At 41.0% G+C, this 27,467-nt stretch overlaps 2 protein-coding genes across 3 annotated transcripts in view; one reads left to right on the top strand and one right to left on the bottom strand.

Annotated features, from left to right (window-relative positions):
- The window catches only part of larp1 (La ribonucleoprotein 1, translational regulator), a 45,265-nt gene extending 36,669 nt beyond the window's left edge, over positions 1–8,596 (top strand). For both annotated transcript variants that reach the window (XM_053441386.1, XM_053441385.1), the window contains exons 13-21: positions 112–438; positions 2,163–2,286; positions 2,454–2,659; positions 2,804–2,910; positions 3,511–3,668; positions 3,836–3,980; positions 4,169–4,278; positions 4,572–4,699; positions 5,091–8,596. In XM_053441386.1, the coding sequence (XP_053297361.1) occupies positions 112–438; positions 2,163–2,286; positions 2,454–2,659; positions 2,804–2,910; positions 3,511–3,668; positions 3,836–3,980; positions 4,169–4,278; positions 4,572–4,699; positions 5,091–5,315 (1,530 nt within the window). In that variant the 3' untranslated portion in view covers positions 5,316–8,596. The remainder of the gene's footprint in view (positions 1–111; positions 439–2,162; positions 2,287–2,453; positions 2,660–2,803; positions 2,911–3,510; positions 3,669–3,835; positions 3,981–4,168; positions 4,279–4,571; positions 4,700–5,090) is intronic.
- A 6,835-nt stretch (positions 8,597–15,431) lies between these two features.
- faxdc2 (fatty acid hydroxylase domain containing 2) lies at positions 15,432–25,884 on the bottom strand. The gene is made up of 9 exons (XM_053441391.1): positions 25,779–25,884; positions 24,172–24,212; positions 22,053–22,150; positions 21,658–21,761; positions 21,091–21,212; positions 18,318–18,523; positions 17,415–17,520; positions 16,898–17,064; positions 15,432–16,337 (listed from the first exon to the last, which is right to left on the bottom strand). Exons 1-9 carry the CDS (start codon positions 25,798–25,800, stop codon positions 16,181–16,183), a joined length of 1,023 nt encoding a protein of 340 aa, XP_053297366.1. The 5' UTR covers positions 25,801–25,884; the 3' UTR covers positions 15,432–16,180.
- Positions 25,885–27,467: the final 1,583 nt, after the last annotated feature.

Here is a 27,467-nt window from a genome sequence, read left to right as displayed (position 1 = left end):
TTCAGTAACTGCACCTTATCGACCACATGGTCATACAGAATGAAACCACCCAGTCAGCCCACACATACTCATATTTTCTTTTCTCTTTGTTTGGTTTTGTTCTGTGATCAGGACGGAGCCGAGCCGGACGAACCGGAAGAGCTGGACTTCATGTTCGATGAGGAGATGGCGCAGATTGACGGCCGGCGCAACACCTTCACCGACTGGTCGGACGAGGACACGGACGGAGAGATCGACGACCACGACGTCAACAAGATTCTGATTGTGACGCAGACGCCGCCCTACCTGAGGAAGCACCCAGGGGGCGACCGCACAGGACACCACACGTCGCGCTCCAAGCTGTGCGGCGAGCTGGTCAAGGTGATCAACGACGGGCTCTTCTACTACGAGCAGGACCTGTGGGACGACACGTACGAGCCAGAGTACGCCACCATCAAGGTGAGGCCACGTGATATGTTGCTGATACAGTGATTACTCTGCCTTTTTAAGAACTAACGTTTTATGTTAACTTTTTTACACCACTGCTTTTCTAAACATAAATTATCAATAATATCAAATCTAAAACTGAGGTCGGTTCGAATCACGAATATTTATCAAAAAGATCTTTCATAAGTGAGTTAAGGCTCATTGTTTATGGTCTTTAATGATTCTCACCAACAAAGCCCTTGTTTTCCTGTAAGATTATTTTAAACAAAATTTGTCATTTCGAGTAGATTTCCGAAGTTTTTTATTTAGTTAGGTTCCAAATAACCGTGTTTGTTAAATGTTGGATTTAGAGTTTCAAACAAGCGGATTGTTGAAATCTGTTTATTTAAAAAATCTAAATTTTCCCTCTTTTTTGTAAACAAAATACCAGAAAATTCTGGATTATTTGGTCGTTAAAAACCAAAATCCTGATCCTTTATGACACAAATGAGACTCAACCAGAATGTCTGTGACCAGTGTAACTCAAGGTGGGCTCTTCTGACAGCTTCCATGTTACGTGACTGTGTCTCTGTCCAAGTCCAGGTGATACATTTATTCTTCCCCGGTTAAAGCTGTTTCTGGACATGGAAACCCGACACAGAACAGAAAGTTGTTTTTGTTTCGTTTGGTTTCTGTTGTCACCGTGGCCCATTGTTACATTGTTGAACTCTTTGTGGGACCTTCACGTGCTCGCCCGCACACATCCAGCGGCGTGTGGAACGGAGGACACTTGTTTATAAATAAACCCCACACACAAGGCCTCGGCCTGAGGGGGTCGAAGTGACGGGCTGCAGGGGGGAGACCAAGATGGACGCTCAGAGATCTGAGGAGACTTTGTGGAAGGAAGGCGAGAGTGTGAGTCGCACCTTGCTCATTTTGTGTTTGTGGTCAGATATCTGAACTGAGCTGTTGTTGCATTTGGGACAGTAGCTGTTGTTATTAGGAGGTTGGAAAATTCAGGGTCTGTGTGGATGTGACTCAGCTGGTGAGCGAGTCAGTGTCAGAACAGTGAGGGACATCGGACATGAAGGTGAAAAGAATGTTTTTGGCAGCTGTGTTTTGCTGCTGCATCTCAATCTCCAGGCTGCTGCAGATAAGGTCTGTTTACCCTCCATTTGTTAGTAATTCCTTCAATATACCAGGTTTATTTATTTTTATTTGTATATTTATTTTCTGTTACGTTTTTTTGATGGAAGCTCTTTCAACTCGCTGCTGTGTTTCTGTTTGTCACTACAATTACATAAAACCTATTGAACAGATTATACATATTGACGAAAGGATGAGAAGAATGGAAGAGCCTTTTAAGTTTTGGAGTGATCTGGTTAAATGGGCAGATCCAGGAACTGTGTTTCACTTTCTTTAACATGTCTGTTTGGGATGTTTTTTGACATTTTCGCCGTTTTCCCAGGGAATAATGAATGGTTCCATTTAGAGAACTGATCCCTGTGTGTATGATTTGGTGCCGCTTCATTGGAAGTTGGGTCTCGGTGGAGGTGTTCCCTCTGCTGCCATTTGAGTTGTTTTTTAGTTTCATTTCAGAGCAACGGCAAAATTCTGTGCTGAGTCTTTACATTTTTGGCTTCTCAACATTTGCCACATTTCCCACTTAAACTTTCACTTGACCTCGTAGATTTTTAGTAAGATGAAGATTTTTTCCCTCCTCGTCACATTAATGCTGGATCTTCTACCTTCTACAGCAAGAGGTGGAGAACTTCAAGAAAGTCCACCTGATCACCCGCGAAGAGTTCGACTGCCTGACCCCCGAACCGCCTGTCGACCCCAACCAGGAAGTCCCACCAGGCCCACCCAAACCTCAGCAGAGTAAGAGCACGGAAACACACAAGGCACAAAGGAAACAAATCTAATGATGTTGAGGAGTAGTTTTTATTCAGTAGAAGAAAATTTACTACAACATTCTGTAGAATATTTTCAATAACCTTCTGGAAGTTGTTTGTCTTATTTAAAAAAAAATGTTTGTCCCTCCTCAGTTCCCACAGATGCTTTGGCAAACAAACTCTTCGGCGCCCCTGAGCCCACCTCCATAGCTCGCTCTCTCCCGACTACTGTGCCTGACTCACCCAACTACCGCAGTGCCCGGACGCCACGCACGCCTCGCACCCCTCACCGGAAGGACTCGACCATGACGCCGCGCTTCTACCCAGTGGTGAAGGAAAGTCGGCCCGTTGATGCCAAGGTAAGATGGTGGCCGGGGGATGGTGGAATCAGAAGGTTTTAAGGTTTTAGAGGATCAAAGGAACACTAGCTATTAGTAGCCAGTTATTGACTGTTCACTTACTTTCATATGATCTTGACAAAAAATGTCTCCATCATTTTTCAGACGCCCAGGAAGAGGAAGACCCGACACAGCTCCAACCCGCCCATGGAGTGTCACGTTGGCTGGGTGATGGACTCCAGAGAGCATCGCTCCCGTACGGCCTCAGTCAGGTGAGGCTCACTGATCTGGACTCTGTTTGTCTTAAATCCCCAAATGTACCAAATTTATGTCTATTTTTGTCTCAATATTGTCTTAAAAAAAATCACAATTTCAGATTATTTTGGGACATGACATACATAATACAAAAACAAGGATTGAAACAATTATATGTACCAATAAAAAGGATTGTCTGGATTTCAGTATGAATGAAGATATTTATAATTTAAAGGTGGTTGGTTTAGGTCGAACAAGAAGGGTTAGATATTTCTTAATGTGTCTGCACAGCCCTTATAAATCTACAAAGAATGTGAAGTCACAAGCGTCCCTGACTTTGCAGGTTTGAGACGTTCCTTTTGTTGAATGAACTGAATTCAGTTCATGAATAGACTTTACTGTACTTTGGTAATGAAGTTTTGCATTGAGATTCTTTCATGGTTAAAATTGCTTTTTTATATTGTGTCTCCCAAATATCAGGCTTTTCAAAGTGTTATGAAGTGAAGGGCTTCTTCAGCAGAGAATCACCTGAGATTCAGGACCAGCTTCTCTGCTCCAGTAGTTCTTAAACTTAATGTGCTTATACTCTTGGTGTTCTCCACCTCTCTCCCTCTCAGCTCTAACGCCAGCCCATCAGAGGGCACCCCTGCCCTGGGTAACATCGGCTGCACCCCCCAGTCCCTCCCCAAGTTCCAGCACCCGTCACACGAGCTGCTCAAGGAGAACGGCTTCACGCAACACGTTTACCACAAGTACCGCCGGCGCTGCCTAAATGGTAAGCAAGCACACACATATTCCGCCTTCTCTCAATTGTATAATTATATGATTCTGTCCTGAAATAAGATTTTTTTCCGTAACATATAACTGAAACTACATCTTTTTTTATAAATTAATTTATAATAATCATGTCCACCTTTCCTCTCTCCTCTCGACTAATCACAGAGCGAAAGCGACTGGGAATCGGCCAATCGCAGGAGATGAACACGCTGTTCCGTTTCTGGTCCTTTTTCCTGAGAGATCATTTCAACAGGAAGATGTACGAGGAGTTCAGGCAGCTGGTGGTCGAGGATGGGAAGGAAGGATACAGGTAAGAACCACTTTTTGAACTAATCTGCCCCAAGCCTGTGTGTTTGTTATTTACTTGTTTCTCGAAAGTAAGAGAGAGAGCTCCAGTTCAGTCATTCCTGATTTGTAGCTTTCCCCCGTATCTCAAACATTGTTCAGCTCCCTCAGATTGCCTCCTTCATTATGTGTGTGTATGTCGTCTTGTTGCAGGTACGGTTTGGAGTGCCTCTTCAGGTACTACAGTTACGGTCTAGAGAAGAAATTCAGACCAGATATTTTTAAGGATTTCCAAGAGGAGACCATGAAAGACTACGAGGCTGGTGAGTTAATCAGTGTGCACAGATCAGAGCAGACGAAACGGGTTCTTCATGAAACATCTCGGCTGGATCTGATTCCTTATCATAAATGATCCATGAATTTATGTGTTGATTAAAAGAACATCTTAAACACTGCAGTACTGTAGAAACCACAGAGAGAAAAGACAATACAGACTGAAGGCTTATTTTCTCACAATACACCACCAGATGTCAGACTTTCTGGTTGACGCTCTTCTTTTATAAATAGTGATTCACTGTCATCTCCTGCTAATTGTATTCGTGTCTCCTGTTTAAAGGTCAGCTTTATGGACTGGAGAAGTTCTGGGCCTTCCTCAAATACGCCAAAGCTAAAACCATGGCGATTGATCCCAAGCTGCAGGAGTGTCTGAGCAAGTTCAAACGTCTGGAAGATTTCAGGATCGATGTAAGTACAATGTTTTTGTAAAGATTTATATTTATACATTCATATATCTATGACTCTGAAAATGCTTGTTTAATAGTTTGAATAAGAAATGTTCATGTCATTTTTGACACATTGTATTTGTCCCTGAAGTAGTGACGACTGTTTCATTATCATTTCTCAGCTTTGAAGTTATGTTGCTCTCTAAACTCATTTAAAGTAGGTTGCATTTCTTAAAGAAAGTCCTCTACAGGTCAAATGGATGTAAATATATTATGACTCATCCTCAAAGACAAATATACTGATATTATTTCTTTAAAAGAACAAGTAGCTGCAACAACACAGATGTCATGGTTTGTAGAAACTGAAGGTTTTTTCATTATCTGATCTCCACCCTGCTTTTGTTTGCATCTAGCCGCCGATGGAGGAAGGAGGTCGCAGAAGACACTCGTCCAGCGGCGACGGTCGCCGCCGGCACCCCTCCCAGCCCTCCAGTCGGCCCCACAGCCAGAACAGCTCAGGCCCCAGCTCCGCCCCCACCGCCCAGAGCCCCGCAGCCAGGGATGATGCCAAACCCACCTGTCAGAAAACCCTCGCCATGGCCGACGACCCCGCACCGGATACCAAGCCGCTGAAGTAACGCCACAAACACACCGGCCCGCATGGATCAACTCAACCACGTCTGGAAGTCGCCGGTTCTCTTTGTGCAGCGGGAGGGGGGTGGGGGCATCAAGCCCTTCGTTCATGCTTACGTTTTATTTTATTTTTTTTAATTGAGAGAGAAAGAAGAAAATATTGAAAATTATCTCTTTGATCATAAGTTTTTTCAGTACTTTTTTTTTTTATTGAGTCAAAGAATGGATGAGGTATCAGGCTTCTTTTTTCTCACATCATTGCTGGTTCACACGGTGGATGTTTTGGCAGTGATTTACTATCCTGGATTTTTTTTTGTTACGTTTACCCCCCCTCTCCATCACTGGAACCCCTCTCTGATCGTTAAGCTGGCTGAAAGATTTTTTAATTCCTTGCCCAGATCTCAGATTAATGATTATTATTTCTTTGGCATGTGGTGCGATAGGAAATAGTTTGAACCGCACTGAGCATCTGAAAAGTCCCACAGTCGACTCGCTGGAGGCTGCGCCGCTCCTGACGTCCGACCGGACCAAAGTGGTTTGAACCAAGCGACTGACATTTTCATCCGCAGAGCCCAGAGCGAGCGCTCAGCTCAGGGCTGAAAATTTGAAAATATTTGTTTTACTTTATGGCTGGACACTGAGGGGAGAAACAATTAAGAGCCAAATGATAAAAAGAGTGAAAGAAAAAAAAGACTTGTAGCGCCCCCTCAGTGTGGACATGATCATTGAAAGTTGCCTTATTTTAATGGTTTTACCGCTTCGAACTTGTGCCCGCCACCTTATTGTTGATTGTACAGCATTGAAATCACCCATATATCTGGTCACAGTATGCAGCAGATGCCACTAAGTGGTGCTGTTCCTACCAAACTGCATCCCCCTGCCTCGGTTCCCCCCCCCCCCCCTTTCTCAGCTGTCTTCCAAGTGTCATTTGGTCTATTACAAGTCCAGTTAATCTTCCCTGTGTTTGCGAGTCGTGGCTTTTTGTGCTGAAAACATTTCAGGCAGGTTGAAGTTTGTCTCCCCCCCCACACCACTAAAGATCTCTCTTTGGATGCTTCCTGACTCTCTGAGCCCCTTCACCTTCCCCCGTCACACGAGCTGCATCCATCTGTTAATCCATCCGCTTGACATCCATCCATCAGCTGACCATCAGTGACACTACAGGACTGGAATCATCCATCTGAATTACTTGAAGAAACGATGGTTATGAGGAAGGGCCTTTGCTCTCTGTGCTAAAGCTCTGGATGGAGACGCTAACGAGGTTCAAACGTTTGGCTTCAAACTTCAACGGTGGTTCGTTCGGCCGACCCTCTGCTCCAGGAGGCCGACTGGGCCTCCTCTGTTTCACACACATGTTCACCCGACAGTTACAGGCATGAACACAGGTACATATGTAGCAGCCTGAGCAAGATGAAAACTACACCCGCAGCTCCATGTCTTGCCTCGTTGTGGACAAAAACTCAGAGACTATTGTTTGCTCACACCCTGTTCTGCTCGGTCATCTCTCTTCCTGCAGTCCGCTGAGTGGATCGTTCAATCTTCATCCACCTCGAGTACTGATGATATCAAATACTGATTTTCTTTTCCTCCAATTATGTAAACGTGAATTTGACAGAAGAAGAGAAATGATTACAGCTCCCTGCTACTTGTTTTATTGTTTATAGAACAGATTATATATTTGCCTTACACGTGTACGTACTCTAACTTTTTTTTTTTTTGTTATGGTCTCATAATTATCTTTTAATGCTTTTTAATTTCAATTTGCAGTGTTTCTAGCGTTGCTATGATAAAGGTTGGGTTTGTATCAGGCTGTTTAAAAAAGAAAAGAAAATGAAACATCCGTGGATTTCAGAATGGGGAACATGGTTCACATCACAAAAGGGAAAGTTGACATCAGGTTGTTGACGTGTGTCCGTTAAAAACAAAACCTGTTCATATTTTTACCAATGTTGAAATGAGTTCATCTGCTGTTTTAGCCCAAATGACAGCGACATTTCAACCATCTGTTAACTTGGCCCAAAGAGTTATCGAATCTTCAGCCTCCAGGTTTTTGACAGTGTCAGCAGAGTTTAAAATGGTTAGAAATGAATTTGGAGGAGAGTATTGAGTCTTAATACACATGTTTATCCCGATGCAGATGAAGTGACCCATTTTTCATTGACGTTTGCTGCAGAGTACAGACACAATATGTTCAAATGCTTTTGAGAAATAAGTTAGACAAAGCCTGACATTTTAGTTGAATCTATGTTGGACATGTGCCTATTATTATTTTTATTTTTTTTCTAAGTCCAGGTCCTATCATCATTTAGCCTGTTGGTTGACGTTCCAGCAGATTGGAGGTTGATCTCACATTGTCTTGTCAGTCTTTCGTCACTCTCTTCCTCTAAACCCCAAATTGTTGGAAACGTGAAAATGCAATGCAAAGCTATATTTACTTTTTCTTTTACTTTCAATGTCATGTTGGTTTAACTTCAGGGAGATTTGGATCAGTATCAGAAACTTACAGTTGATGCATCAAGTTGTTTGCTGGAGGTTTAAAGACAGAAAAAGCTACAAACTGTTGAGGAAAGCAAAACTCTGTGAATTTCCCCGAACCACCGAAAGCCTGGAGCTGATGTGTGGCTGCAAACATGACGTTCTGCCAGTAGGGGGTGTCTTCCTCCTGGGACAGTCAAGTGATCCCGCCTTCTAATGTGATCATCACCTGCCATCAGACATTTGGCCGTTTCAAGTATTTTGGAAGCCCTGCAGCCTTCTATATAAGCTTAAAACTGCTGTTTGCTGTCCAAACTAAACTGTAGGGGGCGCTACAGCCTCCATTCAGCAGTTTCTCATGGACGTAGCCAGATGGCCACACACAGGAGGGATGGATGCAGGGAAGAGAGGGAGCAACAGAAAAAAAGAGAAAGAACCTGAGTGGGGTTTTTGACGTTGCTGAGGAATATGGCTGGTTGTGATGACTGGACACTGAAAACAGGACGAAATTACATAAAGCCATATGAATAAGAAATAACTGTATATGAACCATTAAAATAGTTCATTACATTACAATATCCTAGGCTTGTCATGAGGAAAAAAAGATGAAAATGAGGAAAAGAACAAAAAAATATATAAAATGGAAAAATGTAAAATACTTGAATGAGATCTTGTATAATATCATTTAATATTCATAATATCTGCTTAGTAGGCTGATGTGATTCGCTATTAGTGTTATTTGTAATTTGTAGTAATTATGCTTTCCTTTTAATAAAGAAAAAAACCACAAAACGGACAAAAAAACCTCAAACATGGCTGTTGACTGTTTTATTTTTGAGTGTATATTTGTGTGTTGACTTGTACTAAATGTAAACCATGATAAGAATATTCACAGGCCCTCTCTTTATAGGGTGGTTTGTGGGTTAGGATTGCTTTAGGGTTAAGGTAAAAAATTAGGTTAGGGGTTAGCTTGTATTTACTGAAAGTTTTTTTTATACTTTTAGGGTTAGGGTTGTAATAGGGTTATGTTTAGGGATTAGATTTTTTACTAGGGTTAGGGTAGTAACTAGGGTTAATGTTAGGGTTGTGATTTGGGTTAGGTTTTGATTATAATTAAATCTATGGTTAGGCTTTGTTATTTACCGTTTTAGATTTTTAAGGTTAGAGTTAGAACCAGTGTTCTCACTAAGGTAGAAGTACAAGATTGTGTGTGTTTAGACCCTAAACACACACAATCTTGGCATTTATCAAGTCATGATTAAACAGCTTTTCTCTATTTTCTGATGGAGCAAGACACAGTGGCAATAATAACTGAAAGTAAGAGGCAGATATTGGAATGCAAAATACTAATAACAGTGAACTGAGAGGAAAAAACTAACCACCCATCTTTGTTATTTGCTGGCCGGCCCCGGGTCTGAAATTACCAGGCAACAATTGAAGCCTCTAACTCTGTTAAAATACTTTTCAGGTCTCAGGATGAAGCAGCCACTCACCTCTCTGTCAAATGTCCACGGAGGATACTTTGATGACAACCACGTGAACTCCTGGTGGTTAAAGTCAGTGGCTGGAAGTGCTTCTAAAGAAAAATATAGTTGTGTTAACAGATTCTCAAAGTTGGGACAATGGAGAGATCAAGTTTTAATGTTGTTATAAAACAAATCTCCAACAATTTATTTTTCCTTTTCTTCAAGGTAAAAGATCCTGGAATTGAGAGACTCCACCTGCAGGTCGGCGGGCGGAGAGGGTGATGACAGTGTAAAGCAAGGGCAGAGGCCTGAGAAGCAGTGGGTGGTGAATGAGGACTATGAGGGTTCTGGATGAATCAGTAGGGACCCACCTATCACATCCTGCAGTGGATAAACAAGAGGATTACCTTCTCTCTTTATCTGCCCAAGGTGATCCTCCCACGAGGGGATGAAGCAGCCGCTCACCTCTCTGTCCAATGTCCACGGAGGATACTTTGATGACAAAGACTGGCCATTTATAATACGAGTCTGTGCGTGTGGGTTTTCTGCTGAATGCCACCAAAAAATGATGGTAGCGACAGAATCCTTGTGCGCAAACAAATTAGTATTGTATTGAAAAAGAATAAGAATAGTCAAATGTTTTTATTCGGGATTTAATAATCACCCTGATGCCTTTGTCCATCTGTATGTTTTTATTGTGTTTTCTTCCATTTCCTCTTTAATTCTCAGCAATGTCACACATCACAGGTCCAATGTTGTCAGACTGCATGTTTTAAGTGTTGGACAGTGTGGGAGTGTCTCTATTTCTCACTCTCTCTGATGTGGGATTAAAAAATGGAAATGTCATTTTCCTGACACTCACCCTCATCTGTCGCTACTTTAACTCCGACATCACTTGGGATTTTGAAATGTAATAACATTTTTACATAGACAACTAGATCATACACACAATGTGTCATATAGAGGAGATATACTGTACAGCTATAATAAAGCTATGGTCTGGATAAAAGCCTGTTTTTTGTAAATCTCTTATGTAATAGTACTTAAACCTGTTATATTTATCATATTTGTACAGATACGGTTCAACCTCATTCATATGCAATACAAAGCAACTAATCTCCAAAGTCTAACATTACAAACGACGTGTAGAATTGCTTTTTGCAGGGAGATTGTATCAGATTACATTGCATTGCACATGTGCACCTAATAAACCTGCATTTTTTTTTCTGGGAGTAAATGTAATATAATCCTCTGTGATCCTGTGTTGAGACGTTAATGAGGTCACTCATTTACCTATTAGGATCTGCTTTATATAACATGGTCCACAGGGTCAATAACTGGTTTCCAGAATATGAAGTGTGATCTCCATCAGCTAATTAAAGGGACAAATACATAAACTACTGTAAAATTACTGCTGATTAGTTATGAAGCATTTTGTCATGAAAGATATTGAAATTTCAACCAGACGGCACAGACATCACCTGTGAGTGTGAATGTCTGTACCATACTGTCAGTGGTCTGTGCCAAATTATACAGAAGACCATCCGGCTGACATCTGCATATTCCTTTTCAGCATACATGTCAATGCCTCATGGTGACGAGTACATCTTTCATGAATGTCTCGACAAAATGTCCTCCCCTGCAGTAGAAAATCTTTGGAAATACTTTAATCTGAATCAAAGTGATGGACTGAGAGAGGGATAAAAATGTCACACTATTTGATTTATTAGGGCCCGAGCACTGACAGACAGTGAGGCCCTATTGAAATTGTAATTATTATTATTATTTTGCAGATGGCTCAACGGTGCCCCCCCGAGACCCCTTGACCACTTTATTTTTTGAACTTTTAGTAGAACAAGTACCTTGACAGTGACTCTCACACAGCATGTCATACAATATTACAAGTGAAGACAAAATAAAATGAAAACACAAATGGCAAAAGAGTTATCCCAATGGGTTCACAGTTTTACATGCAGTCCAGCTTGTCCAGTCAAATGTCAACAGAATGTTCATTTTGACAGATGGATTAACACAGGTGTCCACTTTGTTAAGTAAATGTCCATCCGGAGTCGTAGGCTTGCAGTTAAACTGTCCATGAAATTCACAGCCTGGAGCCTCTGGGCCCACTGGTCCACGGTAGGTGGGTGGGGCCTGAGCCAGTTTACTGTGATCATTTTGTGGGCAATTAACATCATAACTCTGATCATACACAATTCGTTTTTTCCTTAGCCCCCTTGAAGGTGTAGTTCCCAAAATCAGCTGTTGTGGGTCAATTGAACTGTCTTAGTTCAAGATCTCACGTATCTCCCTCTTCACCTCCTCCGAGAACTTCTGCAAGTTAGGGCAATCCCAGAAAATGTGAGAAAAGTCCCCTATTAGACCACAACCTCTCCAGCAGAGAGGGAAATACTTCTAGTCATACTTAGCTATTACTATGGGTGTTTTAGAATATCTCTTTCTTAGCTTCCAGGTTGGACTATTTAAACATTTGTGCCAGGACACCCAAGAGATTTCCCATTCATCATCTGTAATGATGGTGTTAGTCTTACTGGGTCATGATCAGAAATAAACACTTTTGACTTCCAAAAACCCAGCTTAGTGAAGAAATGTGTCCAGCAGCCCCTGTTGTGTTATTTTCGTCCCATCTTGGGTATTATCTTAAAAAATAAAATGGGAGCCCTACACTCCCTCTTACCTTTACTATCACTCACATAAACTCATCACTTATATTCAGTGTGGTTAGCTGTTCCAAGTGTCATATGAGGGGATAGATATAATGCCTTATTCCTGTCGACCGTTAAACTTAAAGTCTGTTAGCGTTACCTGAGCACCAATGTCATTTTCTCAATATGCAGAACAGACCGTAGATCAGTGTCCCACAGAGATGCGGCTCCTCTTCCTCTCCACCCGGCCTCGCCATGTCACCCTCGAAAGCTCCCGTTTCTTCTTCTCTCTCTTACTAACCTGCACCACGATGCCCAATTCCCCAAGAGTCGGCCGAGCCGGATGTCGCTTCGCTGCGACATCCGGCTCGAATCCCATTCTCCTGCTGCTATATAACTCCACGTACCCGCCCTATTTTCCTCTGTACTTCCGGAGAGTAATCTTGCTCGAAGAGTTTCCCCTGAAACTGGACTTGTTTCTGCGTCCAGGCTTGTCGTGGCACCATTTCTTTCACTGTGTAGTCCAGAAATCTCACAATGATGGAGCGTGGAGGTGTGGTGTTGTCTGGTTTTAGCCCCAAAGATCTGTGCGCCCTTTCAATGTGTACGTTCATTTCAGGCGGTAGCTGCAGCGTGGCAGCTACCGATGTTTAACAAATCCTTTCTCACTACCTTCAGGGACTTGATAGATTCTCAGATTGTTGCGGCGCATTCGGTTCATCACATAGGTCCGTGAGGGCCGCCTCGCGTCTCACCAGGTGCCGAAGTATCTCCGCCTTGTTCATTGCTCCTTCTTCTCCGCTAGCTTCGCCTGGGGCAACGTTAGCCAGCGGCCCTTTTTTACCTTTTGCCTCCTCTAGGGATTTTTGCTGCTTCTGTGTGTTTGTTGTATCTCTGGACGTGCTCATGTCTTCCCCTAGGACTCAACTTGTCCCATTTATCGTCAGAATATTATTATAATCTTGCAAACAGCCGAATTTTGAGGGAGCTAACACTCCTTGCGCCTCAGACCATGGCGTTACCGGAAGTCCACCTTGAACACATTGATCGATCTTCACAATAATCGAAACACAGGTGTATCATGACCAGACAAACAAAAAGTCTACAGTTGCAATTTGTGCATCTTCTTCCTGTGCTTAGTTTCTCAAGGGAATAAGCAGGTAATTGCTAAAGTTGGGCAGGCTGTCGTGTTGGCAGGATTTCAACCACCTATTCATTACACAATATCTAATACTATGTCAATTTAAAAATGAAAAAAATATATATATTTAAAAAATATATATATAAGAGAAATTAATATTAAATAAAAGAAAAGAAATAAAAGAAAAACAAAATATAAATAATTAAGTTAAATTAATGAAAATTAAATATAAAAAAAATTAAATTAAATTAAATTAAAAAACAATTAAATTAAATAAAAAAAAAAAAAAACTGCACGCGCACATCCTGCGCAGAAGCCTACTGCGCACAAGCTGCGCAGAAGCCCATTGCGCACATCCTGCGCAGAAGCCTACTGCGCACATGCTGCGCAGAAGCCCATTGCGCACATCCTGCGCAGAAGCCTACTGCGCACATGCTGCGCAGAAGCCCATTGCGCACATCCTGCGCAGAAGCCTACTGCGCACATGTAGAGCAATTTGATGTACAACCAGCAACGAGTACACAACAAAAATAAACCAATGTATACAATGTAAATAAAACACAATATAAAAACCCTATAGACTAAGTAGCAGGGGAAAGTGAGCTTTTAATAAATTAATTGATAGGTCGACCAACAGAAAATTACCCGTCAACTAATTAGATATTCCAGAAACATTTCATTCTACTTTAAATGTCCTGTTGTGTTTCTTATTATTATTAATGTTGATCACATTTCCTTGATAAATGTGTGGAGGTTTTATTACCTCTGCTAAGAAGGTTATGTTTTCACCTCTGATTTGTCAGTCAACAGGTTTATGTAATAAACTACTGGACCAATAACCACACAACTTGGTAGAAGGAAGCTGCTTGGATCAGAAATGAACCTATACGGCTCTGTTGAGCTCGACAACATGGAGTCCCTGAAAGGAACAACGCGGGGAGAGGACTTGTATAACCAGGTGTCTGCTGTCATCGAAAGAATGAAGCTACCTAGGAGTAAACTTGTCAATGTCACAACGGATGGATCGCCAAATATAACTGGAAAAAAGGTTGGGCTGCTGACAGGAATCCAGGATAAAGTGAAAGAGGAAAACCCTGACCAGGATCTTATTTTCCTTCACTGCAGTTTAATCATGTTGTGAATCCAGTCGTAAAACTTGTGAACTTTATACGAGCAAGGGGACTTCAGCACCGTCAGTTTATAACGTTCCTGGAGGAAACTGATGCGGATCATAAAGACTTGCTGTACCACTCTCGTGTCCGCTGGTTAAGTTTGGGGAAAGTGTTACAACGAGTGTGGGAGGTGAAAGAGGAAATCATCGCATTTTTGGAGTTGATGGGGAAATCTGACGACTTCCCTGAGCTTAGCGACAAGAACTGGCTTAGTGACTTTTTGCGTTTGCTGCGGACACATTTTTACACATGAATGAACTGAATGTGAAAGTGCAGGGTAAAGATCAGATTGTTTCACGACATGTACAAACATGTGAAAGCTTTCAAATCCAAGCTCACTTTGTTCTCCAGACAATATGCGAACACATCTTTCGCTCATTTCCTCACACTTGCCATGCAGGAAGTACAAACAAAAAAAATAAATACAACAAATCAATTGAGGACCTGCACTGAGAATTCTGCCGTAGGTTCTCTGATTTCGACGGATCGCTTGAGGACTGCTCAAAAGATGCTGACTTTGTTTGGCTCGACTTGTGTGTGTGAGCAGACATTCGGCATCATGAACGCCAACAAAGCCCGTCACAGATCAAAGTTAACGGATCAGCACCTCAGATCTATCCTGAGAATTGCCACAACCAAAATAACTCCAGACTTGGATGCACTGGCCAAAATGGGAGATCAACAACACTGTTCCCATTGAAACTGAAAGTGATGATGTGTTGCAGCAGCGAGGTTGGAGCCAAATCTCCGACACACAGCCTGCGTGGTTGCTCTAACCTGTTAATGTAGATAATAAAGAAGTTCAAGTGAGGTAATTGGTTTGGGCGCAGGCCTCAGATGTTTTCATGATGTTTGATCAGTCACGTTACGAAATGTTTTTGTATTGTTCATGTTAGTGAAATTTGTTAAATTGCCTTGCAAATAAATGTTTTGCTACCTGTTAAAGGCCAAATCCTTCCATGTAAGGATTTTTACATGTCATTTATATTAGTTCACACAAACACTCCATCCATCTGTTCCTGGCCCGGCCCCTCTGTCTAATTTTAGAACCCATTGTGGCCCGTGATTCAAATAGTTTGCCAACCCCTGGTTTAGAGTGATCTTTTGCATTTACCCTTTTTTCCTGTTACCACAGCTCATCTTTATTAACCTTTTTAAAACTTAAATGGTCCAGTAAAACATCTTAAATCCATATCAACCACAGTAGGGAAAATCGTCTTTATTTTTTTATTAATCAAACATTTATTCCCAACATTCAGTCCTTGTAGTACAAATGTTATGGAGGTCCTCTGTAATACATCAAGACACATTTAACATTCAGGGGTATGTTGAAATCCCATGGAAAAGAAAAGTGCAAGAAACCAAAGCCTGTCTGAGCAGCAAGTGAACATGAGTCTAAACTGGTGAGACGTTAGTAAACCAGACTTTAAGTACTACAGGAGATTTGGGATCCGTTTTATCACCACAACAGAGTATTTACTTAACGTTAAAACCAGAATCTTTTCTACCGAAATTATCCAAATAATCCAAAACGGATAAAAAGTACACATGAAAGTAAAAGATCCAACTTGGTGTTTTAATCATGTATAACTTCATTGTTTAAAAGCTTCTTCAAACTTGTTCACTTATAGGATGTTAGATAATAACCCTGAACTACTGACTTCTCTGTGACACCACTGACAGTGAACCAATCACGAGAGACTTTTAAACTGCCACGTCCACAGAGGAGACTGAACTTCAGCATGAAACCTGCACATCCGGTTTAGTGCAAAAACAATATTTCATCTTGTAAAAATAAAACCAAAGATCACCGTAGTCTGATCATCAGCTTTTCTGGATAAAAATCGGAATCGTCGTTTCATGATCAATTTGGAAGATTTATCTCCAGGTGTCGCGGGGATGTTCTCAAACTTGGTGAGACCCGAGGCTTTAGAGGTCAGGGGTCGCGGGTCATCACTGACCCTTCTTGGGGGAGTCAGGGATGCTCTCGGTCAGCGGGGTGAGGCCTGCGAGCACGAAGTGGCGCTCGTACTGCTTGGTCTGCCGGAATTTGCTGTCAGTGCCGTGGAGCCGGTCCAGCACACCGAGCACTCCGAAATTCTGGGTGAACCTGGACCCAGGAGGGTTGAGAAGCAAGAGGTTAAGGACAAAGACTCTGTACACGGAAATGAACAATCACATTAAAAAAGCTGTTATCCCTTTAACCTCTGGTAAGGACATTATGTTTTTTCCCCTGTTGGCTGGTTGTGCGGTCTGTAAGCAGGGTTACTCAAAAACCGGTTGGTGGATTTTCATGAAACTTAGTGGGTTGAAAGAAAATTGACTAAGAAAGAACAAATGGGCGGATACAGGTAGTTCCTTTCACTGTACTTCAACAGAAGTTTTTGACATTTTTATCAGTTTCATAAAGGAAGGGTTATGGAATATTTAGAGGACAGATTTCTATAACTGTGTGAATTTGCTTAATTGGATTTGAGGGGACTGTCGGGCCTTGGAGGATGTGTGCATTCACCTGCAGCTAAAATCAGACCCCAACAAACACGGTATTTAAATAACATCAGCTAAAAAGTAACCAAACGTTTGATACATTCAGTAAGTTTTTGAGTTAAATATTAATCCAGTAATTTCCTGCTCGATCCCACTCCTGGTTGAGTGGGCAGGGGGACTCACTTGAGGTGGTGGTAGTCGTGGAACTCCGGGGAGGGCAGGAGGGGGAGGTGGTATCCACAGTGGGAGATAGTGGTGCTCCACAGGACCATGCATAGCCAGAGGCAGGTGGTGGTCACATGGGAGCCCAGGAGCATGGGTCCCATCACCACCGGCAGCATGTTAGAGAGCTACCGGCAGAGAGGAGGAGCAAACAGGTTTAATGGCCGAAGAGAAATCCAGCAGAACACTCAAAATCGAACTTTCGACAGCTGAATCAGGAGCAGTGAGCTCATAAGTGTTTTTCAAGATCAGGTTTTTGCGAGATCTCAGATGTGAAACTGAAATGCATTCAAATCAAATCAAATCAAATCATCAAATCAAAGTTTATTGTCACATACACATTTGATTTATTTGTGACAGCTGCAGCTGGTTTGAGTCTCAATCGGGAGACTAGATAATGTAGAGCCAGAATGCACTGATATCACATTGAGGGTGAGGTAGAGAACGAAAGCAGGGGGGGGGGGGGGGGGGGACTCACCATATGCTCCAGGGGATGAGCGTAAATGCAGACGAGGCCGATGGGAGCGGTCCACTCGTGGTGCTGTTTGTGGTAATGCTTGTAGAGGCTGGGATGGTGGAAGAGCCTGAGAGAAAAGTTGACAATCAGAATATCAACACAGTTTTAACCTCCTGATACGTCATCCTACCTCCCCCTGTTCGAAGAGGACCTTTCCAAATAATGTATATCTCTGCACAAAACAGGGTCTATATAAGTAATCGTGGTATTTATAAAGAGGTAACACTACTGAGATCTTTGCTGAGGTGTGGGCATCAGTCCAGATGTTGCTTGGTCAGGGTAAATGACGATGAAACACAAAATAAAGGGAAGACTCCATGTACGCCCTAAAGGTTTATTGAGAGTGAATATCTCCTATGAAATCATGCAGTTGTCGCCCCGAACCTCCTGCAATACATATCACAACTTCTGAACAGTTTGTGTATTTTTATTCTAATTAAGTGAAGCAGAGCAAGTTACAGAGGTTTTAGTAGAGCTATCTACAGGCATAATCTCCAAATGGCTGTAAAATCGGTGCCATTTGAGATGTTTAACTTTAAAACCCGGTTTCACAACGTAAGATACACAGGGTGATATCATAGCAACCCATTGTATTTTATTACTTTACTTTATTTGTTCGTCTTAACTGTTTAAACGCAGCTTCCAAGCAAATGCTAAAGGTTTTGCACACGTTTGTACTCGTGTAGTTTTATAAACATCTTGAATTCTGCCAGTGGCTCCTCATATTCATGTCCTACCATTAACCACTAGGTGGCAGTAATGTGTAGTGTTCAGTGTTCCATTGACAGTGAACATGCCTCCACTTTTCACTGAACACAGAAACCTTTCTTCAGCAAAGACCTGATAAACCTGAATGATCTGTACCTGTGTGAGTAGTAGAACATGAGTTCCTCTACGAGGGAGAAGATGGCAAATTGCATCAGGGCCCAGTGGAAGGTGGGCAGCTCGGGGTCACAGGCGTTCCCTCTCCAGCTCATCACGAAGTAAACCGCCACCATCATGGGCCCCGAAATGAGGAAGTGGTTGAAGACCACGGTCTTAATTGCATGACGAAGCTTTGCTGTATCCACCTGGAGGATGAGGGAGGAGTAATGTAAACGTCCATACTCTATATATATATATACATATAATCTTAGATGTAAGTGTTAGATATAGTTGCATTTCTTCCATAATAAAATTATTATGTATAATTGTTCTATATATATGGTTGTATTGGTGATTTCCTTTTATTTGGTTTATGGTTAACCTGCAAATAATCAAACCTGACCATTTCTTTTTTCATATCTTCAATACTGATCTAGTATCTTCTCTTCTTGATATCCTGATATCAGTTCCTCATCTTGATTCATTGCAGGTCATGATGATAATGTAGAAACATTATCCTCATTAGATGCTACTAAATATTACTTGTCTGTGTTTGTCTTGTTTGATATCGTGTCCAACCTTTTAAGAAATGTTCTGTGAAGGAATATTATTATTAGTATTGAGGGTCAAAGTTAGTAGTTCAGTACATTTTAATATGAATTATAAGTTTATCTTAAGCACAGAGAAAGACAACTTTTTATAAGTTCAAACCAAAACCTGGAAACGGTTTCTAAATCCTTTTGTTCTCATTGTTTCTAATTATTCTTATTGTTATTTATGCTGCACTAATTATCTTCTTGACTAAAATTCAAATACAGCTGAAATCTGTCAGTAAACTTTTAACCCTGGTTATAAACACACAGACGTATCCTGACTTTTAGGTGTGCATGTGCATGTGTGTGTTTGTGTGAGCATGTGTGTCCATGTAAGTGAGAGTACATGTCAGTGTAATAAGATGAACTTTTGTACAGTTTCTGTGCAGTCGTGGACGGTCTGGTCTATAAAAGGATATATACACTATTGACATGTGTGTTGACTGAAGTACAAACACAACAACCGAGGACGATTGGACCTGTTCCAACAGATATTTTGACTTGATTAAAGCAGACAGATTATTATTCATTTACCAGTCTGCTTCTTGATTTATTTACCACGTTGAACCGAACAAAAACCAGTACCTACCTGTGAAACACTGGAAATGAAAGAATCTTTGGTTTAGTGTGAAAAATTTACAAAAGTTCCCCCAAACATCAGATATGTCAGGAAACAGATCCTGTCACTAATTTGGTTGAATTTAGACAAAAACAATGAATTTAATTAGGTGTAAAGTGGTTGGTTCACTGTGTGTTGTCAGCTCTGAGAAAAACATCTATGTCGGACGAGTGTTCACACACTCTGAATTGATTATACAATAGGTAGATTAACTGATAGAATACACAACCGGTTATGTAAGTTGTAGTGTTGTTATAAACCAGCACATCCTGGCTTTGTTTATGACCAGTGCTGCTCAACCTGTTACTGTTGGTCAATGAACTGAGGTATCTCTCTCCTGAGTATTGGGCCAAAGAAAACACTTAGCTTATCATTGCTGATTAATACAAAGAGAAATGTTGTGTAACTGTCAGTCACACAAACGTATTTGATGTATTGCACAGCTGGATAAAACAGATACTAGAAAATGGTTTGATTTTTAGTCAACCCTGAAATCACTTAACTCACACTGCCTTCTTTGTTCTAATCAGCGAAAGGTAATCCATAATCCAATCCCATTTCCAGAGTCACCTCGAGCTCTGGTTATCAGACATGTCAAGTCTTTATCTCTGCAGTGTCTGACAACATCTGTTACTCAAACAGGACTTTGGTCAAATGGACGTTAGGACACACAGGATCACGTCCTCTCCTCTGAGGGACCACCTGTCCTCTCTATCTCTGCTGAGGAGAGTCTCTTATCCTTCAGTGAATACTTGGCCCTCCTGATTTGAGTCATGTGTTTGTTTGTCTTATGCTGCTTTCAGACATGCCCAGTACAATGTCCAGAAAATGTCCAAAAGTGCTCGTTTGAGAATACAGCAGGAAAATGTCCAGAAAATTCACAGTGAGCTGGAGGGTGTTTTGATGATGTTTTCACAAAGTGACGGACGTGAAACTGTAAGAATGCAAATATCTCAGGATGAGAAAGCGGAGCCATGCGCAGAGAAGACACTGACGAAGACGTCAACTTGGAAAGACAAAGACATTCGAGAAGTTTTGGCGAAGATTCTCAAATATTCTGCCGCGGTAAAGGCGACTGGCCGAAGAATCTCCATCTGTGTTCTTCTTAAGTCACAGACAAACTCCAGACAGTTTCCAGATTTCCAAAGACATTTAACATGGGGGCAGGAAGGAGAAGTCCCAGAAACGTTGGGAGAAGCTGACACAGTTATTTGTAATCTCACATACAGCCCCTCTGGAAAGTTTCAGGAAAATGTCCAGAGTTCAGTGCATGTCTGAAAGCAGCTATAATGAAAATATTGGCAGTAATGATTGAAGTGTCGTAGTTACCACGATATAAAATTACCAGTAGTATTAACAGCAGTAGAGGCAGTAGAAATAGTAACACTGGTGCTGGTGTATTTAGTAGTGCGATAAAAAAAGAAAAAGAATAGAGAAATATCTCTACACTTAAAAATGGATATTAAAACTGTAGGAAAAACTGCGCAATAGAGAAAAAATGAAAAACAAAATAAAAACAGTATATAGACCAAACATCTAATAATGAGGCTTTTTATCCTACCGGGCTGTTCTTGTCCGCCTGGATGCGGTAGCGAGTGATGAAGGACGGTTTGCCGGTGGTGTCCGCCAACAGCAGCAGGAAATTCGGGGTCCAGAACGCCACGGTGGGGATGAGCGCCGTCCCTGTTCAGAAAACCCAGGCCACTGTCACCGCTACATTCTTTTATATAATAACTATAATATTATTACTTAAACTACATGTTTCTTATCTTGTTATACACAAAATGTCTGACAACAGACAAATACAGAATCGGTCGGACAGTTTATGACACGAACAAATGATTTCTGCATGATAAACGTTGACAGCAGTGGTTTCAGTTGTATTTCATCAGTGACTGATACCAAATCAAAAAAGATCTTCTGTGCAGTCACATCATCTAGACATCAAACCTCTGTCTGTATCTCAATCCTGCTTGTTTATGTTTTTTTATAGCTGCTGTAAAAACTTCCTCTGGCCGCGATGAGTTTGTTACTGCTCTGAGAAACATCTCTGTGTTCAATCAATAACTGTCTGTTGCTTTGCAAGCGTGATCATCTGGAGAAACACAACTACGCAGTTGTTTCGTACACAAGAAGAAGAGAGCGGTCTCGTGACCCTCAAAGGCCACGTACAGCCGGGTCCACATGTCCTGCCAGAAATCGCCTGAAGCTCCCCAGAATCTCTGAAGGTGCCTGGAGGGAGAATTGGTGTAGAGTGTCAGGTTTACAGGACGCTTCAAACATGGTGATATCAAACATTTATTCCAAACACAGGCCTGGTGCTGCTCTGTCCTGCTCTGCACCGTCCTATCCAGACCCCCCCCGTCTACTTCTCTCCTATTCTGTTTCACTTCTTATCCTGGCCTTTCTCACCAGCTCTATTGTGCATTGATGTGTTAACCTGCAGGTTCTCCTCAGGCTTATTTCAGGGCAAACTGCCGCTGTGTTGCAATGTCGATACTGTTTGGCATAAAGCGATCTTACCATGTCAGCGAGTTGCCGAACGCTGCCAACAATAAGATTCCAGATCCGATGACAACGGCTGCTTTCTTCACAGAGTCCCACAGTCCTGCAGAGCCGTCCTGAGCAGAGAGACAGCAACAGGTTTGTGTTACCTCTGTTGATGCTGCGCGATCTCCTGATAAGAGGCCAGATCAACATTTCCCACAAAAACTTCCTGCAGTGTGGATACGTCTCTCTAAACAACACTGAGGCTGTTACTCAATCCAGTGTGTGTCCATGGGGATGACAGCACAGTGGCCTCCTGGGTCTGTTCACTTGTAGGTGAAACGTACCATCAGATAATACTTTTTTACAGCAGAGCCATCTCTGACATGCATCGCAAATACACATAAAAACATACAAATTATACTGATTTCACTTTTGTGCAGAAATATAGTGTAATTGATAAAAGTATGTTGTCTGACCACATCATACATTTGCATGGTTTACATTTTTTCGTGATCCAAGAGAAGACAGTATTGTAGTAAGATGGGCAACAGGATTCGTCCATTTATTCCTTGGGTGCTTTGACTTTTCAATTTAGACCATGTCCCATTCACTAACATGGAAGAGGCAGGGTTTGTGACATGTATTGCTGTCGGCCTCAAGGGGACGATCAAGACACCTTGGCGTCACTATAGGGGAGCTGTCATGTCGGCCATCTTTGTGTTCAGTTTATGATCAGATTTTTATTGTTTGCTTTAATCCCTGCTGAACAGACTTAACCATGTTGAGTTTTACTTGTTTCACTTGAGATTTTGAAAATAGAAGCATTAAAGCTTAATCTTCTAGATACAAGATTTCATTTGAATACTGAATCTAAAATGTACAAATGCACAGTTAATTTAATCAAAGCAAAATCTGCGCCAGGTCCCCAAACTGGATCAGTTCACTCTTAATTAAGACCATGGATTGACTCCACATTCACCAGACTCTCTTAAACACCAGGCATTACCCCGGTGGCCCCCGGCTCAACCATGGCAACAGTTACAGATATGTCACACTGGTCTTAGCACTTAACTGTCAGAATCTGACTCTCTGCCGGACGTCTACTACGTCTATGTGACGCTAATGTGAGCTTTGACTGATGGTCGGTTGGTTAAGATAAATGAAAAGCTGTTAATCATATGATCTTGTAAAAACAATTAATAAAAAAAACATCCCTCGTTCAAAAACCTTCATCTGAATGCTCAACTAAACCTCAGCTCAAAATATCGACTTTTGCAAACTACTCATAATGAGGTTGGCTTCTAAACAGGTGATTCTCATAAGTTTTTCTTAAAACAGGTGTTAATTATCAAACATGTTTAAATATAATCTTAGAAATTATATAAAAGCACGCATATCCAAACTGGATAAGGACCAGAAGCCACGGTGAAGGAATATTTGACCACGCTCACACATTACATCTGCACAGCTCCATTAGGAGAATAGAGCCGGTCTCATTCCACACATTGTCCCTTCTCTCTCTGAGGAGTAACCAAGGTCGGGTCATAGATAAAGGGCCAACTAGCGGGACAGTGTAGTGTCTGGGCTAAAGGACTTTCTTACCCAATTCAGATGCCCCAGACAGAGAGGCATCACCTCCAACCCTATTGTGTATTTCACCAGTGGCAGGACGTTAGGACAGGCATACTTTAGGCTTAACTACTAGAGTAACAGCAATGCTAGCCTTTAGTGGATGTGCTGTTGGAATGGGTGACACAGGGTGAGGGAGACTTGTTGGTGACAATTAATCATGTTACTCTGTAGGCGTTGGTGTATTGTTCCACCTTCTGGTCTCCTTGATGCATCAAGTCTACATTAAACTCTTCTGCATGAGACATCAGCTGCTGTCTGAGTTCTCCTTTCACCAGCTTCCAGAAAACTTCCCTCACACTTGCGTCATATTGTGAGGGAAAAAGTTCATTTTACAGTTTGTTTTCAGTCGAGAAACAACCAAAAATCAAACCAGGATATCAATCTAAAATATGGCGAGGCGAAAATGCACAGCAGGTCGTCAGCGTGGGTGTTGGCTGTGACTCGTCGTGTTGGGTTGTTACAGATTTGCTTGGTATTGTCTCTAATGAATTAATGTCATAGCAGAGGGATGTGATCTCACCTGTCTGATGACACTGCCCTTCATGGCGGCTCCACTCGTATCTGTTGAGACAATTTAAAGATACTTATTTATCATTTTCGTTTTCCAGGTATAATCAGAACACATTCATACAGAATATATTTAAGCGAGCAACCTATTGAAACAAATAAAAACGAGTGAAGTTTAGCATCTCAAAATTCAAAACCCTCGGATTTATGTTTGAAGCAACAGTGGAACTGTTCCAAAACGACTGATGGTGGAAGATTAGAGATTAAATGCTCTCATGTTCATTATAAAAAGAAGGTGGCATTATCCGAGCCTGTTCAAAAAGAAATGGTGGTTAGATATCTGTGTTTTTGTGTTGAAAGTTTAAGAAAATAATTATATGCTGAATCTTCACTGATTTCTCCATTCAAATTTGAAATAATAAAGCTGATTTACCACAGTTAAGATATGTAGACTTCTCTTACTGTTTTGTATCCCTCCATTGGGAAAATAATCATCTTAGTGCAGTGGAGCCTGATGCAAAATTTACAGCTAGAAGATTAAACATAATCCTGTTATAATCCATCTTTAAAATGCGCACTTTTACTGTGAGAACCTGCTCCACTCTCATCCCCTCTCTCCTTTTATTGTAGTTCAGAAAGAAAATACAGTGCGTATACTTGCAAGGACTGATGCTACTGTTAATCTATCACAAATCGTATTTTGTCTGATCAGCATCCAAATGTATTCAGTTTATTATCAGGAAAATAAATATCTTTCATCTTTCTATGGGAACAGTGAATTAATTTGCTGATCACTGAGGCTCTGGAGAGACAAGAGTAACAGTGATTCATAAAATCACAGATGATCATCAAACACAGTCAGGTGACGGATTATCTGAGTGACATAAAGTATATTGCTTTGATGAATTACTTTAGTTACCAAGGTACAAATTAAGATCAAAGTTTAGTCTTCAATAACTGCACGTACTCAAGCACGCACACCTTCCATATCATGAACTGAATTACGTTTTATCCTTCAAGTATTACCTGAGCAGCTGACTATGCGTTAAACACAGTCCAGGAATTATACAATCGGTGTTTAATCATTATCAAAAGAGACTAAACTGATTTAAAGACTACGTTATATTTTTGAAAACTATACTATATTCGACACTCACCCAGCTTCAGAGATCCAAAGATTATGGTTTTTTCCAACATAATTTCATAATATTTGTATAGAGTAGTTGTACTGGTGATTAGACTAATTGGGAAAATAATAACCCAGTGTGTAAAATTAATGTTTTTAATGAAGGAAATGAATGGAAAAAAGTCGTCAAAAAATCCACAGCAAAAACAAAACTTAGCCTTGTTCTCAGACAGATGTAGTTTTTTTTCCCATTAACTACCACCAACTATATATATATATTTAAATATATGAAAAGCACAGGAAAATGATAGGGATTTCCAGAGAGGTCGAGGTGGATGAGGAACGAGGTAAGAACAACATATGAACTGTGCTGTGTTACTGAACACTTGAACAACCTAAATTACACTGCTGTTGTTTTGATCGTCATGACTTCAGCTCTGAATTGAGGAAACACACAGTCACGGACATGTTATGAAGATAAAGGTGTGACTTACCACGGACTGCTGTCTGCACCATGATCAACCTGCTGCTTCCTATCTCTCTCTCTCTCTCTCTCGCTCTGCTGCTTGCTTCACCACTCTTTATTTACAACCGGGTAACTCTTCTGATTGGCTGGTTGAGGGTCAGCTGACTGACAGGTTTTTCTCCCTCCGGTCTTCATGGATCCAGGTGAAGGTTGAGCTCAGCATGATCATCACCATAGAATGTGTATAAAAACAATGGAAACCGATGACACTGCAAAATAAAATAAATAAAAACATTACGGTAAAACATGAGAGCAGATACAGTGCAATACTCTCTACTGCAATCAGGTGCTGTGGTGGAATATAGAAAGTATATTTACTCAAAAGTACTTTACTCAAGCACTCACTTCTCATGCAATTTTATACTTCTTCTCTGCCCTCTTTATATATGATTATATTTATTTATTTATAAAAAAAATATGTACTATGCCTTACCCTTAAGTATAGCATGTAACTGATAATTTTTTTACTCTTACTGCTGTAAAAATGCAAAATATATTAACTTATCTTATATATATATATATATATATTCATTGTTCAACTTTGGATTAGCTGTTTTCTCCCCTTTATTCTAACAATTTAATTTAATTTTCATGACAAACATGTATACGTTTCACTTTGGACTTTGGCGCATACATATGATTACATTTTTTACAACCCACACAATTGATGTTGATGACTTTTTATCTATAGACTCAGGGTCCAGATAAATCTGAAAATAATATGTCGATAATAATAAATAATACAATAAATCTATAACGGCAGTATCTACATTGACTCTATCTTTTAAAATAAAAGTAATCATTAGTTGCTGTCTTATATGTAATACAATAATCCGCTACAACCAACCACAGCAATAAAATACTTATGTCATCTATAACAGCATAACAAACACAGGTCCCATTTTTCTTCATTGTATTGGCTACATTCATTTAATACTTAAAATAAAACTTACTTAAACTTAAAACACACACACACACACACACCCACACACACACACACACACACACACACACACACACACACACACACACACACACACACACACACATACACACACACTCTCTCTCCTTGACCCACACCACGTCCAGCCGGCCTGCTGCTGCAACACGTGGCTCCACTATCACTCATTATTACTGTACATGGGGTCACCACAGTGGTTATGTAAAATTAATACGACTTTGAACACTGATGTGTGACAGATAATCAGACCCGCAGACCCTTCAGAGAAAGAACGGACCTATTTTTCACTTCACTCAGGAGCTTCTCTCATCCACAGAGAGACATGTTGGAGAATATATCAACAAACCAATGTCTTTATTCAGTGTCTGAAATTCTAAATTGTTGCATTCAAAAGACAATTCATGACAAACTCACATTAATGTGGAAATCCTTGCATCTCTAACCACATTGTTTTGCTGTTTTCCTGATATTCAGACATAACTCACACATAAGATTTGTAACTCTGTTAAGGAGGTCATGTTTTTTTTGCTGTTTGTTTGTAAGCAGGATGTCACAAAAACCTTTCATTTTTCTTCTTTCTTTAACGTTGCGTCTTCAACATTTTTGTTAATTTCTAAAGAAATAATGCAGAGATCTTTATGAAAAGAAAAATCCTGCATGTATGAAGTGCTTATATCAAGTGAGATTTGGTGCAGA

Source organism: Pleuronectes platessa, chromosome 15 (genome assembly GCF_947347685.1).
Source record: "Pleuronectes platessa chromosome 15, fPlePla1.1, whole genome shotgun sequence".
Taxonomy (NCBI): Eukaryota; Metazoa; Chordata; class Actinopteri; order Pleuronectiformes; family Pleuronectidae; genus Pleuronectes; species Pleuronectes platessa.
The sequence above is the reverse complement of the archived record's forward strand: the minus strand, read 5'-3'. Positions and strand labels throughout refer to the sequence as shown.

What these genes read in the sequence shown, in the direction of transcription:
- faxdc2 (XM_053441391.1), bottom strand. Translation starts at nt 25,800, where the DNA reads ATGGTGCAGACAGCAGTCCGTG. An exon ending in TTCGGCAACTCGCTGACATG is followed by an intron (nt 21,762 to 22,052) that starts GTAAGATCGCTT and finishes TTCTCCCTCCAG; the next exon opens with GCACCTTCAGAGATTCTGGG. An exon ending in CACGACTACCACCACCTCAA is followed by an intron (nt 16,338 to 16,897) that starts GTGAGTCCCCCT and finishes TCCTGGGTCCAG; the next exon opens with GTTCACCCAGAATTTCGGAG.